Consider the following 16,173-nt stretch of genomic DNA (forward strand, 5'->3'; position numbering starts at 1 on the left):
GTGCCATTATGAAAATTTAATCGAATTGATCAACACCTGGTCATTTCTGAAACTTTAGAAATCCTTTTTTGACCAGATACTAACCTTTGATGAAATTGTCTTGTGTGAAATATGAAATCATCATTACGATTTAATATCAGGAGGATAATACATTATGAAAAAATGTAATTCTTTTGGAATTTAACAAGTTAATTCAGAAATTTACCATTGTCAATTTCAGCTCAATTGACAATCCATTATGCCAATGATTGATTTAGTCATATAGAGAATATAGTGGAAACGGTAATTAGCTTTTACTATCAAAATTTAAATATACAAATATAGATATTTTTTCCCTCAGAGTAAATAACACTTCTTGTAATATCTAACCCATGTGTTGATGTTCCATTTATATTAGAATTAAAAAGAATATCCTTGTAAACTGACTAGGTTAATGTGTTTTCATTGTAGACTGTAAAACTGAAGTGACTATTTTCTGAAAACCTGACACTTTCATTCCCAAGTCATTTTTTAGGGATTTCTATTATTTTCACAGGGAATTGTCTGATTCAGTTAAGTTGCTGCAGAAAAGAGTCCATAATTTATTTCCAATACATAAATAATGAGATGCAGTTTCTAATGATTTTTGAAGAGAATCCAGAAATTTATGATGTTTAAATTGTAGCTCCATTTTAGTTCTGATTTTGATTAATGATATCTAGTACTGCTCTAAGGATGAGTTCGTCAAAAGCTCTCTCTATTGCATGATATTAACCTCTAACGCAAGCTGTTTGGAGCCTCAGCACCTGCTTTTCCTAAATGCCATTGTGCAGTCTATGGATTGTTATGCTTTTTGTTTCTGTCACTTAACATAAGGTAAAGAGAGAGAGAGATTAATTGCAACCCCCATCTGGTAATCAGAGTTTTAACACAATTAATCTTTAGTACTAGGTAAGGGTTTAACAGTTCTGGAGAATGGAATTTTCCCTTTGTGTTTGGTATCAGTACAAACATTAAGTTTTTTATTTGGAATCACTGTTCCAGTAACCCTTCAATCTAAACTAGGGAAATATCCAATACCACATTTAAGAATAAGCAAACTGTAATCCATGGGGCTAATCTGTATGGTGCCAATGTCCACAAGGCACAACAATTCACTGATTCTGGATTAATCTGTTGGTGGCTGTGAGCTAAAAATGATAATGAAAGTTTTCTACCTGTGTCTTCAGGTCACTGGAAATGTCAGCATGCCTGAAATAATGCTGATGAAGCACCTATAGTTGTAAGTTCACTTGGTTTTGTGACTGCAGTCCCCACTGCTTATAGCGGGTACGTTTGTGCGAACACGATTTGCCCACTGTATGTGATGGCCGGTATAATGCGGCAGCGTTAATAAAAAAATTGAAAGCCATTGCACGAATAGCATTGATGGCCGGACACATCTCTAGACTAACACTGTCATTAACCTAAACATTTGCCAATAAAGTCTTTTACCACCTCCATCAGTGGGCAGAAAATAAGAGAAATAACATTAACTGATCAATAGCTTCTTCCAGGCGCAAATAACCAACAATTTGATTAGGTGTAAGAAGGTGAATGCCATTTTAGAGAAATTTGGAATCATAATTTTTCCTACAAGCAAAACAGTGCTACTTCACTATACTAGAGGCTGCATTTTCTTGCAATCCTCGCTTTAGCTATTTTAGGGTTTACAGAAAAAAATTAGTGGCAGAAACGAACGCACTCATTAGCTTTCTATCCCTGAGCAACCAGAATCAATTTAGCTTTGGCTTACACAAGACCTGTTCTGTATGATAAGTTAGCAATGAAGTATTTAAAAGGTTTCCTGTAGAAGATTTTACGCAAGAATATCCAATTGATCAACCCTTAATATGTGCAGTAGTTTTATGCAAGTTATAGCAGAGTCTTTGCGAGGTTACCTGGCTCTGTTTTGTACCCACAGGAGTAAATCACAGTTACTTTTAATGCCTTGAGCTTTGAGGAATATGTATGCCTATCATTAATTTATTATAATATCAGCCATGGATGAAAATATAAAGTTCTTTTTTCAAAATAATATACTTTATTAAAGAATGCCAGAGGCTCTTTTATTACATTCAGTGCACCTTAATGAGGTGCGAACATGAGTGAACACAGCTGTTTCTGTCTGAAATAAACAGAGTACTTAAGAAACTATAACGGGCAACTTTGAAATTAACATTAATGCAAATAAATAAATAAAGTTTTTAAAAACTGGCACTTCGACAACAACAACTTGCATTTATATAGCCCCCTTAACGTAGTAAAATGTCCCAAGGCGCTTAACAGGAGCGATTAGCAAACAAAATTTGACACAGAGCCTCATGTTAGGACAGGTGCCCAAAAGCTTGGTCAAAGAGGTAGGTTTTAAGGAGCGTCTTAATGGAGGAGAGAGGGGTAGAGATGTAGAGAGGTTTTGGGGAGAGAATTCCAGAGCTTAGGGCTTTGGCAGCTGAAGACATGGCAGCCAGTGGTGCAGCAATTAAAATCGGGGATGCGCAAGAGGCAAGAATTAGAGGAGCGCAGAGATCTCGGAGGATTGTAAGGCTGGAGGAGGTTACAGAGATAGGGAGGGGCGAGGCCATGGAAGGATTTGAAAACAAGGATGAAAATTTTAAAATGGCCTGTCTGGGAGCCATTGCAGGTCAGCGAGCACGAGGGTCATGGGTGAACAGGACTTGGTGCAAGTTAGGATACCGGCAGCAGAGTCTTAGATGAGTTCAAGTTTATGGAGGGTGGCAGATGAGAGGACGGCCAGTAGAGTATTGGAACAGTCAAGTCTAGAGGTAACAAAGGCATGGATGAGGGTTTCAGCAGCAGATGAGCTGAGGCAGGGGCGGAAACAGACGATGTTACGGAGGTGGAAGTAGGAGCTCTTGGTGGTGGAGTGGACTTTTGATTGGAAGCTCATCTCAGGGTCAAATAGGACGCCAAGGTTGCGAACGGTCTGGTTCAGGCTCAGACAGTGCCCAGGGAGAAGGATGGAGTCGGTGGCTCGGGAACGGAGTTTGTGACGGGGACTGAAGACAATGGCTTCAGTCTTCCCAATATTGAGTTGGAGGAAGTTTTTGCTCATCCAGTGCTGGATTGCGGACAAGCAGTATGACAAATCTGAGACAGTGGAGCGGTCGAGGGAGGTGGTGGTGAGGTAGTGTACATGTGGAACCTGACGTGTTTTTGGATGATGTCGCCGAGGGGCAGCATGTCGATGAAAAATAGGAGGGTGCCAAGAATGGATCCTTGGGGGACTCCAGTGGTGCAGGAGTGGGAAGAGAAGCCATTGCAGGTGATTCTCTGGCTACGACAGGATAGATAAGAATGGAATCAGGCGAGCGCAGACCCACCCAGCTAGACGACGAAGGAGCAACGTGGAGGAGGATGGTATGGTCAATCGTGTCAAAGGCTGCAGACAGGTCGAGAAAGATGAAAAAGGATGGCTTACTATGGTCACAGTCAATAGGATGGTATTTGTGACTTTGATAAGGGCCGTTTCAGTACTGTGGCAAGGGCGGAAATCTGATTGGAGGGGTTCAAACATGGAGTTGTGGGAAGGATAGGCACGGATTTGGGAGATGATAATGCATTTGGAGTGGAAAGGGAGGTTGGAGATGGGGCAGTAAGGCAAAAGGATCAAGGTGGGTTTTTTGAGGAGTGGGGTGATGATGGCAGATTTGAAGTGGAGGGGGACAGTACCTGAGGAGAGGGAACCATTAACAATGTCAGGTGACATGGGGGCCAGGAAGGGAAGTTGGGTGGTCAGCAGTTTGGTGGGAATAGGGTCGAGGGGGCAGGAGGTGAGTCTCATGGTCAAGATGAGCTCAGTGAGGGCATATGGGGAGATAGGAGAGAAACTAGATAAAGAATCGAGTTCAGAGCTAGGGCAGGGGGGAACCTTAAGGGAAATTTGGCTTGGTGGGCTAGGGAAAGAGAGGGAAGTAGCAGAGGCAGCTGAATGGATGGTCTCAAAGTAGTCCATGAGCTCCTCGCACTTGTTGGTGAAAGTGGAGGAGGCAGGGGAAAAGGACTTAAGAAGTCGGTTTGTAGTGGAGAAGAGAAGCCCGGGGTTGTCTTTGCATTCCAGGATGATCCTGGACTAGTGAGCAGTTTTGGCAGAGGAGAGCAGGACCCGATCGTGCTTTATGTTGTCCAGCCATATCTGGCGATGAATGGCTATACCAGTTGTCCGCCATAAACTTTCAAGCCTGCGTCCTTTGGACTTAAAAGAGCAGAGATGAGGGCTGTACAAGGGTGAATGATCAGGGTGAGAGAGGGTTATGGTTTTAATGGAGACAAGGGCATCAAAGTTGGAGATGAGGGTGCGATTGAGCAGATAGGTAGCTGCAAAAATGTTGTGGTAAGCGGAGTGCTAAAGGCTAGATAGCTGGGAATTTGAAAGTGCCGTTGTATGTGAGTTGGGGGGGGGGGGGGGGGGGGGAGTTTTTTCCAAGGGCAAACACAGAAGGAAGTGGGATTGGGAGGGGAAAGGGTAATATGGGTGGAGAGGGATACAAAGAAGTGATCAGAGATGGCCTTATCCATGATTGACACGTTGGGAGTAGAGAGGCCACGTGAGATGACAAGGCTGAGGAGGTGGCCGTGAATATAGGTTGGGGAGTTTATATGGATGGAGATGTTAAGGGAGGATAGGAGGGCAGTGAACTCAGAGGAGAGAGAGCATGATGAGTTGAGATGGAGGTTGAAGTCACCAAGGATGAGAAGTCGCTCAGTGCAAAGGCTGAGGGAGGAAAGCAGTGAAGATGTCTTGGTGAGAAACTTGGCGTGGTGCTTGGGTAGGCGAGAGAGAACAAGGATTTTAAAGGGGAGGTGAAACAAGGTGAGATGCTCAAAGGAGGAGAAGGTACCAGAGGAGTAGGAGGACAGACATAGGTGTGATTTGGTGATAAGGGCCACACCATCACTGCAACGGCCTGGGAGGGGCAAGTGGTGGAAGATATAGCCAGGCAGGGAGGCTTCATTAAGGGGGAAGGTGTCATTATCTGTCAGCCAGGTTTCTGTCAAAGCTATGATGTCGATGCAATCATCCACAATAAGCTCATGGATGGCAAGGGCGTTGTTCACAAATGAACAGACGTTCTGGAGGGAGATGCGGAGAGGGCAGTGATAGCTGAACCGCTGGCAGAGTCCACAGGGTCATTGTTGGGAGGGGCGAGTGAGACAGGAAGGAGATTGGCAAGATTAGCCCCCAGCGGGCACACTGGGCAGGAAGGTCGGTGAGTGAGTTGGATAGGGCACTTGGGGTTGCTGGTCATAAGGAGGCAGCGATGAGTGCCTCGATGGGCCCTTCAGGGGATGCCAAAAGAGGCTCAGAGGGAAACTGTAGGCTTGTATATTTGTAGGTAAAGCACAAGCTATACACTTGTAGGTAGAGCAATCATGGTGGGGTTTGAGAGGGAAGATTGAACACACTGTACCTGCAAGCAGTAAAAGGATACAACAGGAGCTCCTTAGAAACCTTCCTATGGCAAGCAAAACGTTCTTTTAATAAGAAAGACTTACATTTATATAGCGCCTTTCACAATGTCCCAAAGTTCGAAATACTTTTTTGCAGATTGGTCACTGTTGTAGGAAACGCACCTCAAGCTCCCACAAACAGCAGGTGATAATGGCCAGATAATCTGGTTTAATGGTTTTGGTTGAGGGATAAATGTTGGCCAGCACACTGGGGAGAATTCCCCTGTTCTTCTTCAAAATAATGCCATGAGATCTTTTATATCCACCTGAGAGGGGAGACGGGGCTTCAGTTTTAACGTCTCATTGGAAAGAAGGCCCCTCTGACAGTGCGACACTCCCTTAGTACTGCACTGGAGTGTCAACCTGGATTTTGTGCTCAAGTCCCTGGAATGGGACTTGAACCCACGGCCTTCTGACTCGAGGCGAGAGTGCTACCCACAGCCACAGCTGATCCAAAATTTATTCCTAAATTAATACTAATATGTCGGCTAATGAATAGTTTCCTGAGTCAATGTTCCTCAGACAAATGTCTATTAACAGAATCTATTAGCTGACGTACACTGTACCTCCTTTAGCAGGAGATTTAGAATTCTCCCAGATTAGTAAGAACTTTTTGGCTGATATAAGCGACAACCTGTTTTAAAATGGATGTTTTAAGTGGTGGGGACTGTAGTAAGTATGAACCTTGTGAGCACAAAACCTCTGTGCACCAATTGATGATTTTTTCCTGTCCACTGCCAAAGCCCTGTCACCTCTCAGTTTAAAATCTTTTGTCTATTAAAGCAGTAGCTGTCTGATCAAATGTTCCATATCCAAATCAGATTGCTGGATCTTTCCATTCTCCACACACTAAATCCTGGTTTGCCATAGATTTTTAAAAACAAAATTTATTTTCTTGGGAATGGTTTGACCAAAATGAGATCCATGTGACTCTTGCATGACTAAAAGTTATTCATTCATACTACTTTAAAATATAACTTTAGGATATATATTGTGCTTTGTCTTGTTTCTGAAGGCCCTCCAGGAAGCGTAATTGAAGGAGAGCTGTCATTGCTATGTGTTTTTCAGAACCCATGAATTTTCAATGAACATTCCAGTCTATAAATGGAATAGACATGTTCCACTTATGTTTCTTGTTCACAAATTCTGTATGTTTGCCTGTTCCAATAACATTAATTTTTGTCGGTTTGTGTCATCAAAGTTTGTCTTTTTCACAATGTTGGCTGTGTGTATACTTGTCTTAGTCATCATGCTATGTGTAGGTATGCCAAGTAACATTTTGTTTAAAGATGCAGTTGTTATGCTTGCATTTCGTACTTTATTTTTGATTGCATGGGAAACATCATTACTTCCTTACAGTCCAGTGTGGGTTACATGTCTCCTGAATATGCTTTTAACAATTGACCAGAAGATTTAAGTAGAAATAACTAGAGAAATTAAATGAAAGCTGGACAGGAAGTTAAAATACTTTGATATTTCATTATGATTATTAAAGTAAACTTTCAGGAGATTTTACTCAACCAAAGTTGAGTTTCTGAAGGTGTACCTTGTTCTAGCTCCGTTCACACAATCCCAGCAATTTGACCCAAATTGATGTAACAGCCTAGTTCAGCATCTACCTCAGAAAGTGTAGATTGCAACACATCTAGTTCTGAATACATTTCTTGAGCCCCTCTGCTAAGGCAGTGTTACTACTATATATTCATAATATGTTCAATATTCTGCAAACTAATGCCATGTTCAAATTGCCTTCTGAAAGAACCTGTTCTGGGATCACTTTTGATAAAGTTTGGCAGGCTTGCGGAAAAAGCACACTGATATTAGTTTACTTGCATTCCTATTTGGTGATCTTTAGAAAGTATTCTGGGGATTTGACATTGCATCATATAATTTCTAAACATAAGTGTCTTGACATTGCTGTTTTTAGTTGCATCCTTATTGTGCAGCACATACACCCTATTGCCCCTTAAATAAAAAAACTGACACTTGTAGGTAGAGCAATCATGGTGGGGGTTGAGAGGAAAGATTGAACACACTGTACCTGCGAGCAGTAAAAGGATACAGCAGGAGCTCCTTGGAAACCTTGCTAAAGCAAGCAAAATATTCTTTTCATCCAAACTTTCTTCTTAAATTAGCACTAATATGTTGGCCAATGAATAGTTTCCTGAGTCAATGTTCCTCAGAGAAATGTCTATTAACAGAGTCAATTAGCTGGCATTCACTGTACCTTCTTTAGCCAGGGAATTAAAATTCTCCCAGATTAGCAAGAACTGTATGTTCTTCCTCTTTTCCACCCCCTCCCCCATCTGAAGGTGATAATGAAGTGTGACTTTGTAAATGAGTACACAATGAATGTGTGAGAGCTACAGCCTTTTCAGCACTGATGCCGAGTAACAACTTTCCTCTAAAGGCACTTCCACGTAGGAAGTTGTTCAGTTCAGATTGCAGGAAGTTGACATCTGTGAACTAGTTCCCCCACATGACCACTCCTAAATTTGGCTCTATTACCCCAGTGGCAGGATTATAGACTGATGAAACACTGGATCTATGAGTCTGCTGCAGGGATAGAGGAGCCAGATTTAGCAGTGTCAAAACAGGAAGCTGATGTATACCACTCTCTCAGAATCTGAACTAAGCAAGCCTCAAGATAGGTGATTTTCCCATGATAAAAAGAGTTGCTTTGAAACCCCTACTTAAGTGAGAATGTTCAGCGAGTTTGCTGTAATAGAGTGAACTTTTTTCAAAGCTTACATTCAACTTGGGAAAATTGATAAATATGTCCTTTTAAGAGAATCCAATTTAAGAGAATGTTGGCTACCCAACTCAGAGGCTCAGGAATTTGAACCTTAATTTTTAACTGACACTGAACTGCCTTTCCTCCAGAGATAATGTTTGGAAATTATCAGGTGAGCCATCAGGCGTAAATAAAAGTGGTTGGGAAACTGGCTGGACAATTGTGGGGACGTGTTCAATCAGAGCATAGCATTGGTATTGGGTTGAGAGATTCCCATCACACTTCTATCATGTTCCTCCTTACCCCCATACACACACACACACACACACACACACACACACACGGAAGAAGTTGGCAAAAGAAAAGCACACTATACTCTGAATATATAGTAATAAAAAGTGAGATTAGCTTTTGGATAAAGTAGAAATATCCTTTTTTTAAAAGATGAGCAATTTTTACCTTTATTAAATTTTGTCAGATTTTCTTATTCTGTATGTCCTTTAGTTTCTATTCTTTTTCTTCCTTTGCTCCATATTTCCACTATCTTTTCCACTTTTATTTCTTCATTCTTCTGCAGTGGTGATGAGGATCACACTGGATATTAGAGTAAGACATGGCTGGTAGAGAAGAAAATGAGCAGGGAACAATTGGAAGCAGTCAGGAGAAGGAGAGAAATGTTTTTTTCAGGTGATCAAAATTGGAGACAAGTTGGCTGGGTGACTATAGATGGCAAATAGAGAAGCTAGCAATCTTAGAATAATGGTTTAATCTAGATTGGTGGCACATGCACCTTGAAACTTTTGGAAACTTTGTAATGTTAATGACATGTGGCCGAGGGTTTTGTACTCTACCCATGCTAGTCTGCAATTTTCCATCCATTAAAGTGAATGGGCAGAAAATGATGGGCTGGCAATGCAGAATTGGAAAACCTCAGCAAATATCTCTGATTCCATGATCCTGCTGAAGATGTGGCAACAATATCACAGTTAAAGGGGAAGGAATTGCAATGTGCTGCACATAATGTGCTTATGTGTGAAGTGGATTAATATTCAGTACATTGAATATATTTGAACATACAGCCAGAACATATTTTAAAACGGCACTGTTTCGTGAAAGTATAAAGCCTTTTTTTAGTTCGGGATAAAGAAGAACAACGGGAGCAAAATTCATTTTCGGCAAGGGTGCTGGGAACCAGGGATAAAACTTTGCACTTCCTGGTTTGTATGGCTTGGTGTCTGAGACTTTACCTCTGAATCATTGGGGACTCTTTGGAAGATGTATTAGATAGCTAACTTTTCTTTCAAATTTACCTTGTCAAAGACAATAGTTTTAATTTGATTTTAATACATTTAGTGTAGTTTGCACACAACTGGATTGTGTTGCAGAATGGATTACGGGTTAAGAGGGCCAAGGAGCAAATGCTACAATTTAATTTTTTTTTGTGTGTAATGTATAAACCATCCTGATTCGTGCATGACATTTTTTGGTAAAACTGAGCCATGCAAGTGGATTTTCTTTGGTATGTGTACTTATAATCCAAAATCTTTTTGATGGATTTTTTAAAATCTCCTGATTCCTGTTTTTTTAGCAGAAGAGTTTCTTTCTGTATTGATCTGTTACCTGAGCACCTTCATACAGTGACATACAGCATGGGAGTAATTTTACAAACTTGCACTGATGACCTTGCCTGCGAACAATACATCTCAGAAATTCGCGTGCCCACTGCCTGCAATTTTCTGATGATTTAAAATGATTGGTTGGAAAACCACAGGCAGTATTCTCCAAAATTTCCAATTTGCATTGCTAGTGGATGAGGCTACCCATCAGCAGCATGAACTCTTAAAATAAGCCCCTTAGGTATATGCATTTTTACACTGATGCCTCAGTAAAATTGAGGAAGTAAATTCCTTAATTAAAGGAGCACTATATGCTGAATAAATTGTTTTGAAAGGCACTTTTTTCAGGTTTGTCAAGACTATGTAGTAATATCATTGGGTGAGAGATGACATTAAAGTCCTGTGGTTAAGTAGAGACCATTTTCAACCACAAAACACCTGGAGAACATTTGAACAATGACAGCCAACTCAGCAGAATTTGAGGACATAATGTTCCTGATTGTTACTCAGTTATCTTTATCTTTATATGAATTAATTTTAACTTGGCCTACAAGACAAGTGGCTAGTGTGGTTATGCATAGCTCTTTTGGAGAGACAGGCAATGTTGCTTTCAATTTAAAGGAAAAGTAAATGCTAAGTTGTCGGTGACGCAAAGAAGCATTGATTTAAAGGTGCGTGTGTGGGCTGGTGGTGACGCCCTCTCTCTGTTGGAGCCGTCTTCCGACTCAACATGTCTGAGATCAGGAATACAGTTGAGTAATTGAGCTTGATCTCATCATTCCAATAAATTCAGCCACCATGCTATCCATTTATCGAATAAGCATCCATTTTAAAAAAAAAATCAATATTGCATAATAATTTTGTGGAATCTTAGTCATATTGCAGACGATCTCTATTTGTCCTCCAGCCCTTTCCACTTGATTTTTGTTTCAGAATAATCTGTTACTTCATATTCTAACTAGAGAATTTTGGTGCAGCTTGTGATGTTGCACTCACGACCTTATCAGCTTCCTGACCCTGACCTTATCAGACCCCCTCTGAAGTATTAAAAAATTCAAAATAACTCCCCTCTGGTCTTCAGCAAAATGGATGGAATGGACTGTGTATAGCCACATGAACAAGAATAGGAGAATTTCTCAGTTAGCCTGTGATTTATGGTTTAGATCGAATACTTTAAAATGCCAGTGCCTTGAAATTGTGCATGCAATGTTAGCGATGAACTAATGCGTTCTTATGGAATTCCTTTCTGCTGTGTCAATGAAGATGTTAACCTGTTTAAAGTAAACTGATTAATATCTTTGTCAGCCAATAAATATGTCATTAATGTCGCACAGCACGATTTCAACCATTAATTTTCAGGCTGTAATCATCCCTTAGTTTCCTGAACAAGTTATATAATTCTATGTAATGATCAAGTTTGAGGGAAAAAAATTTGTAATGTTAGCTCTATTATAAATTTCTGTCTTTTGTGGCACTCAATATTCTCTGGCCAATATTGCTTAACTTGGCATACCTACTGTTGCTGTGACTTGTTCCCATCAATTACTCTACTCAACAGTCCAACACGCTGGAGCTCTTCCATCTTTCTTCCCCATAATCCTGCTGCTGTTTTGTTCGTAGGTCTGATGACAGTGACTCCTCTCTCTCGGAGGTTCCCAGGTACAAGTTTCTTTTGTCACCTCTTGCATTGTGCAGGGCTCTGCTTCTGGTCTGACTGGGCCACACAGCTGATTGCTTTGCTGTTTGCATGTTACTGTTCGTTACTGTTTGTGTTACATCTGTCCTGCACTGCATCTTTTATCAAACAGCAACACAATTCTGCACATTGGTTGGTTGGTTGGTTGGTTGTTGACTACTTTACTGCATTTTTAATGGAGCACTCTAATGTGAGGATAGTTACATTTCTCAGTCTGGTTTTTGGTTTCTGTGTCTTTTGGTTGGGCTGATTTGCATGCACCTTTCATTTGGCTTTGATACAGTACTTTTATGTATATGATTTATAAACATATGCTGATAGTCAAAATAACAATTATATGTCAATATTTGTTATGTTGGATCACCTGGTGTTGGTAACTTTTCATTGGAATGACTAACATGGACGAATGGAATGATTGGATCCAGGGCAAAGGGTTTAAACAATTGTGTAATGAAATAAAGTTTTGGTTCTATGGATTCACTCACAGGATTAGACTCCAGGGTTTCAAATTCAAAATGGAGGTAAGGATTTAAAAGCCAATGCTGCAGATGTTCAAAAATATAATTTTCCAGATTGCCTATATCGAGCATATCTACACCACCGTTCTATTTATTGATTTAGGTATTAAATATTGTAGATGCAGCCTCCATATAAACAAATCTTACAATTCAGTATTGCCATCGGACTACACGTCAATTTACACACGCGTGTAATTGGAATGAGTCATTTTTAAAATTCTAACGAGTTGATTTGTTCATCATGGCTAACAACATTATTTTAGATTCAATCTTGTTAAACATAACTAGTTACTCATAATTTAAAAAGAAAACCTAGTTTGCAGTTCCTGTGCTAAAGTGTTACATGTTTCGGACTGCACTAGATATTCTCTTGGGTTCAACAACCCTGGCCACTCCCATAAATAGATCCTGTGTCCCCTACAATCAGGAGTTTTCCTTTGTGGCTCAATATCTTGTTATGTGAAAGTATGATCGAGTGGCTGTGATAACAAGACCCATAATTGTGGGTATTGGATTCTGTGATCTTGCATGTGCCCCACTTGTATTTCTCCTACCTTCCAGAAGGTGGACTAATGAGCACTCCAGTGAAATGAGGTCTACTGTAAACCAGTGAACTGGCTTATTTGACGTGAAATGCACGATTAAACAGAATAATGTTTTTACAACGAGTTTTAATTATTTCCTGTTGCTCCTCATAACATCAAAAATAATAAATTAAGCAAATTTTGCACTTGATATGGGCCAATCTCGCTTTATTAGTCAGTATTGTCTGGCAGTCACTTCGAAAGAAAGAGTTTTCTGTTTTACTCACACTTTGTTTTCACACCAAACCTGCTGCATACCGTCATTTCCCACAGAGATGGAGCAAACTGACAGCTTAACCTCTGCCCTTCCTCCAGCACTGTGTTGAAGATTGGCTCATTGAGCTGCCAGTGAAAATTGGCACCTCGAATCAGAAATTTCTCCCCATGTGGATACTGCGGCAACCAGGTTGTCTGATCAGCAAGACACTGGCACCTCTGAATGGAAGCTAATCCAACATTAGAGGTGCGAATATCTTGCCGTGTCAGATGAACCACATTGTCTCAAACTAATTTGGTACGTGAGAAAAACAATTCTGTTAACCGTTTTGTTTGGTATTCCAGCTAATGAACCTAATCAACATCCCAGATAGCTTGCGTGTTTTTGTAAGATAATGCCTTATGGACAGAATTTAACTTCATAGCAACATCATAATATGAATTAACCTGAAATACTTTTCAGGCCAAATCAGCAAAAATCTCAGAATGTGGCACTAATTCACTAAAGAAGTGGTTATTTTCCTTTCCTCACCTTTTTCAGAAGCTATGTGGCCTCTTCAAAGTTTCCAGATAGATATTTTAACTTGAAAAAGAGGATGGTAAATGCATTTTGAAGTCGTGACTGGGATTAATGATTTTAAATAACAATTAATTCAAAAGGAGCTGCTAATCAAAGACATATTTAAATAAACCACACAAGATGTTTATATTTTAATTAAATGACTTGGCTGTTCCTTTAGGCTCAATAAAGCCCAACTAATTATTCCAACAAATGTATCAAGTTAAGATGGGATATAATTTCTATGATTGAAGCAGGTTTTCACCTCTTAAATACTGTAACAGAATTGAAGAACCAATACCATGCTAAATCTTAGACATTCCTTGTCCCAACGAAGAGGAAGAGAAATTACACCATGCATCTAGGGCTGAGTTTAAACACCGAAGCAAAAAACTGTTAGATCCCATCCCCAAAAGAAAAATAAAGTCAATGACTTTAAAATAAATTAGATGGAAGTGCTAGAAAATCTGAAGAGGCTGAAGAGAAATTAATCCCTGAGGCATGGATGATATTTATCCCAGATTGTTAAGAGACTAGGGAGGAGGTCTGTGAGGTGCTGCGATCATTGAGTGAGTCAGTGGACACTGGGGAGGTACCAGAATATTGGAACGTGGTGCCCATGTTGAAAAGGGGTGACAAAACACACACAGGCAATTATAGACCAACAAACTACAGATCCATGTGAAACAATGGAATTGATCATCAGGAGTAAACTTGAGGATCATCTGTACAATAACATTCCAGTAAATAGCAGTCAACATGGATTCAGAAGGGCAAGATCCCACCTGACCTACCTCCTTGATGACTTTGAGGAATTGACAACTAAGTAGATTATTGAAAGCCTTATTATGTAATGTACCTTGACTTCTAAAAGGCTTTTGATAAAATTCCACATGAAAGGGTGTTAATTGAATTCAAAATTGTGAGGATTTAGGGTAAACCCTGGGAATGGATAAGAATCTGGTTGAAAGGTAGGAAACAATAAGTACTCATCAGAGGAGTTATATCAGAGCGGGGTAATTAATGAGTAAGATGCCTCAAGGCTCAGTATTGGAACCACTAGTGTTTCTAATTTACATTAATGACCTGGATTCAGGAACTCAATGCAAAGTGGTCAAATTTTATATCATGCCAAACTAGGAGGGATAGAGGAATCTGAAGAGGCAGCTCAAAAATTACAAATGGAGAGAATACGTGCATAGTTTTCACACAAAGGGTAGTAGAAATTTGGAACTCTCTTCCCCTAAAAGCCTGTGGCTGCTAGGACAATTGGAGCTTTCAAGAGTGAGGTGGATAGATATTTGTTAAGTAAGAATATTAAGGGATATGGAGCAAAGGCAGGAAAATGGAATTGAGGTACAGATTAGCCATGATCTAATTGAATGGCAGAGCAGGCCCAAGGGCCTGTTCCTATGTTTAGTGGTCAGAACAATGGCAGATGAAATTTAATGCAGGCAAATATAAAGTACTACACATAGGAAGGAAAAACAGAGCATACACATACTTCATGTATGAAATAGCTTAGAATGAAGTTGAAAGAGATATACATGTCTTAATAGGCTTCATGCTAAACATGTCCAACCAATGCAGAACAGCAATTAACAGAGCCATTAGAATGCTGAACAAATAGCCAAAACAGTAGAATATAAATCAGAAGAGGTAGTAATCAGACTTTAAAGTGGTTTAATCAGATCACACCTTGAATACTGTATCCAGTTCTGATCACAGCGAAGCATGACAGCCTTTCAAGTGCTGGTGGCAATGCAGAGAAGAGCCATGTGGCTGATCTCTAATGTTAGGTGTCTGGGTTATGAGGAAATACTGGAGAAACGTGGGCTTTTCAGCTTAGAAAAGAGGCATCCTAAAATTGTTCTTGTAGAGGTATATAAAATTGTTAAAGGAATAGAAAAAGTTAACCTCGAATATTACTTCAAATTAAACTTTGGGAGTAGAACAGGTTCAGACCACTAACAGTTAATTTTAGACAGATATCAGGAAATTCTTCACACACACAGTGATCAGGATATGGAACAGACTTCCAGATAGAGGAATGGAGGCAAAAACCCTGGATTCATCTAAAAAAAACAATTGAATATTACAATTGGGGAACATTAGGATCTCTCTGGATGGATGAATTAAGTTGGGCCAAATGGCCTTCCTCATCCATAATGATCTTGTGATCTCCTTGTCTAACCTAATTCAAATATGATTCATTGAATTGTGTTCTCTAATATTAAAATCTTCACCATAAAACCCTAGGGGTAAAAATTTGTCGGCGCCAAGTTTCGGGCAAACCGGGGACCCGAGGCCGGCCCGAAATTGGGCCTTGGCCCTCCTTAATATGAGGCAAGCTGCCGGCACCTGTCGCGCCTCCATAGGCAGCTCGCCCATTTGAAGAAATTAATATTGGGCCACTTGCCTCACTGGCAGCGGCCCAAAGATAACTCCTGAGAGGGGTTGTGGAGCAGTAACGGAGACGTTGGCAGTGGGGGGAGAATTTGGGAGCACTCCTGCTCTTCTTGGCTCCACAGGAATTATTTTTTAAAGTTTTTTTAAAAAAAAGAAATTTACCTTTTGGTGGCGGCTGTTGCTTCGGCCACAGCGACCGTTGAAGAATCCTGAGTGGAGCAGGATTGAATGTTCCACTCAATCCAAACCAATTTCTGCCAGCGGACTAAAGCAAGCATTAGGTTCCCTGCATAAATAAATGAGGGGCCTAACACCTGTTTTTTAGGTGGCCACCAGGGGTGCCTGAAAAAT

The 16,173-nt window shown here is 40.3% G+C and overlaps 1 protein-coding gene across 3 annotated transcripts in view; it reads left to right on the forward strand.

The window, feature by feature from the left end:
* Positions 1-16,173, forward strand: part of kif21b (kinesin family member 21B) — a 150,309-nt gene that overhangs the window by 111,614 nt on the left and 22,522 nt on the right. For 2 of the 3 annotated variants that reach the window (XM_068007454.1, XM_068007457.1), the window contains one exon: positions 11,461-11,499. The exons of the other annotated variant lie outside the window; for it this stretch is intronic. In XM_068007454.1, the coding sequence (XP_067863555.1) occupies positions 11,461-11,499 (39 nt within the window). The remainder of the gene's footprint in view (positions 1-11,460; positions 11,500-16,173) is intronic. 3 annotated transcript variants of the gene reach the window in all.

The sequence above is a fragment of the Heptranchias perlo genome, chromosome 27 (genome assembly GCF_035084215.1).
Source record: "Heptranchias perlo isolate sHepPer1 chromosome 27, sHepPer1.hap1, whole genome shotgun sequence".
Lineage (NCBI taxonomy): Eukaryota > Metazoa > Chordata > Chondrichthyes > Hexanchiformes > Hexanchidae > Heptranchias > Heptranchias perlo.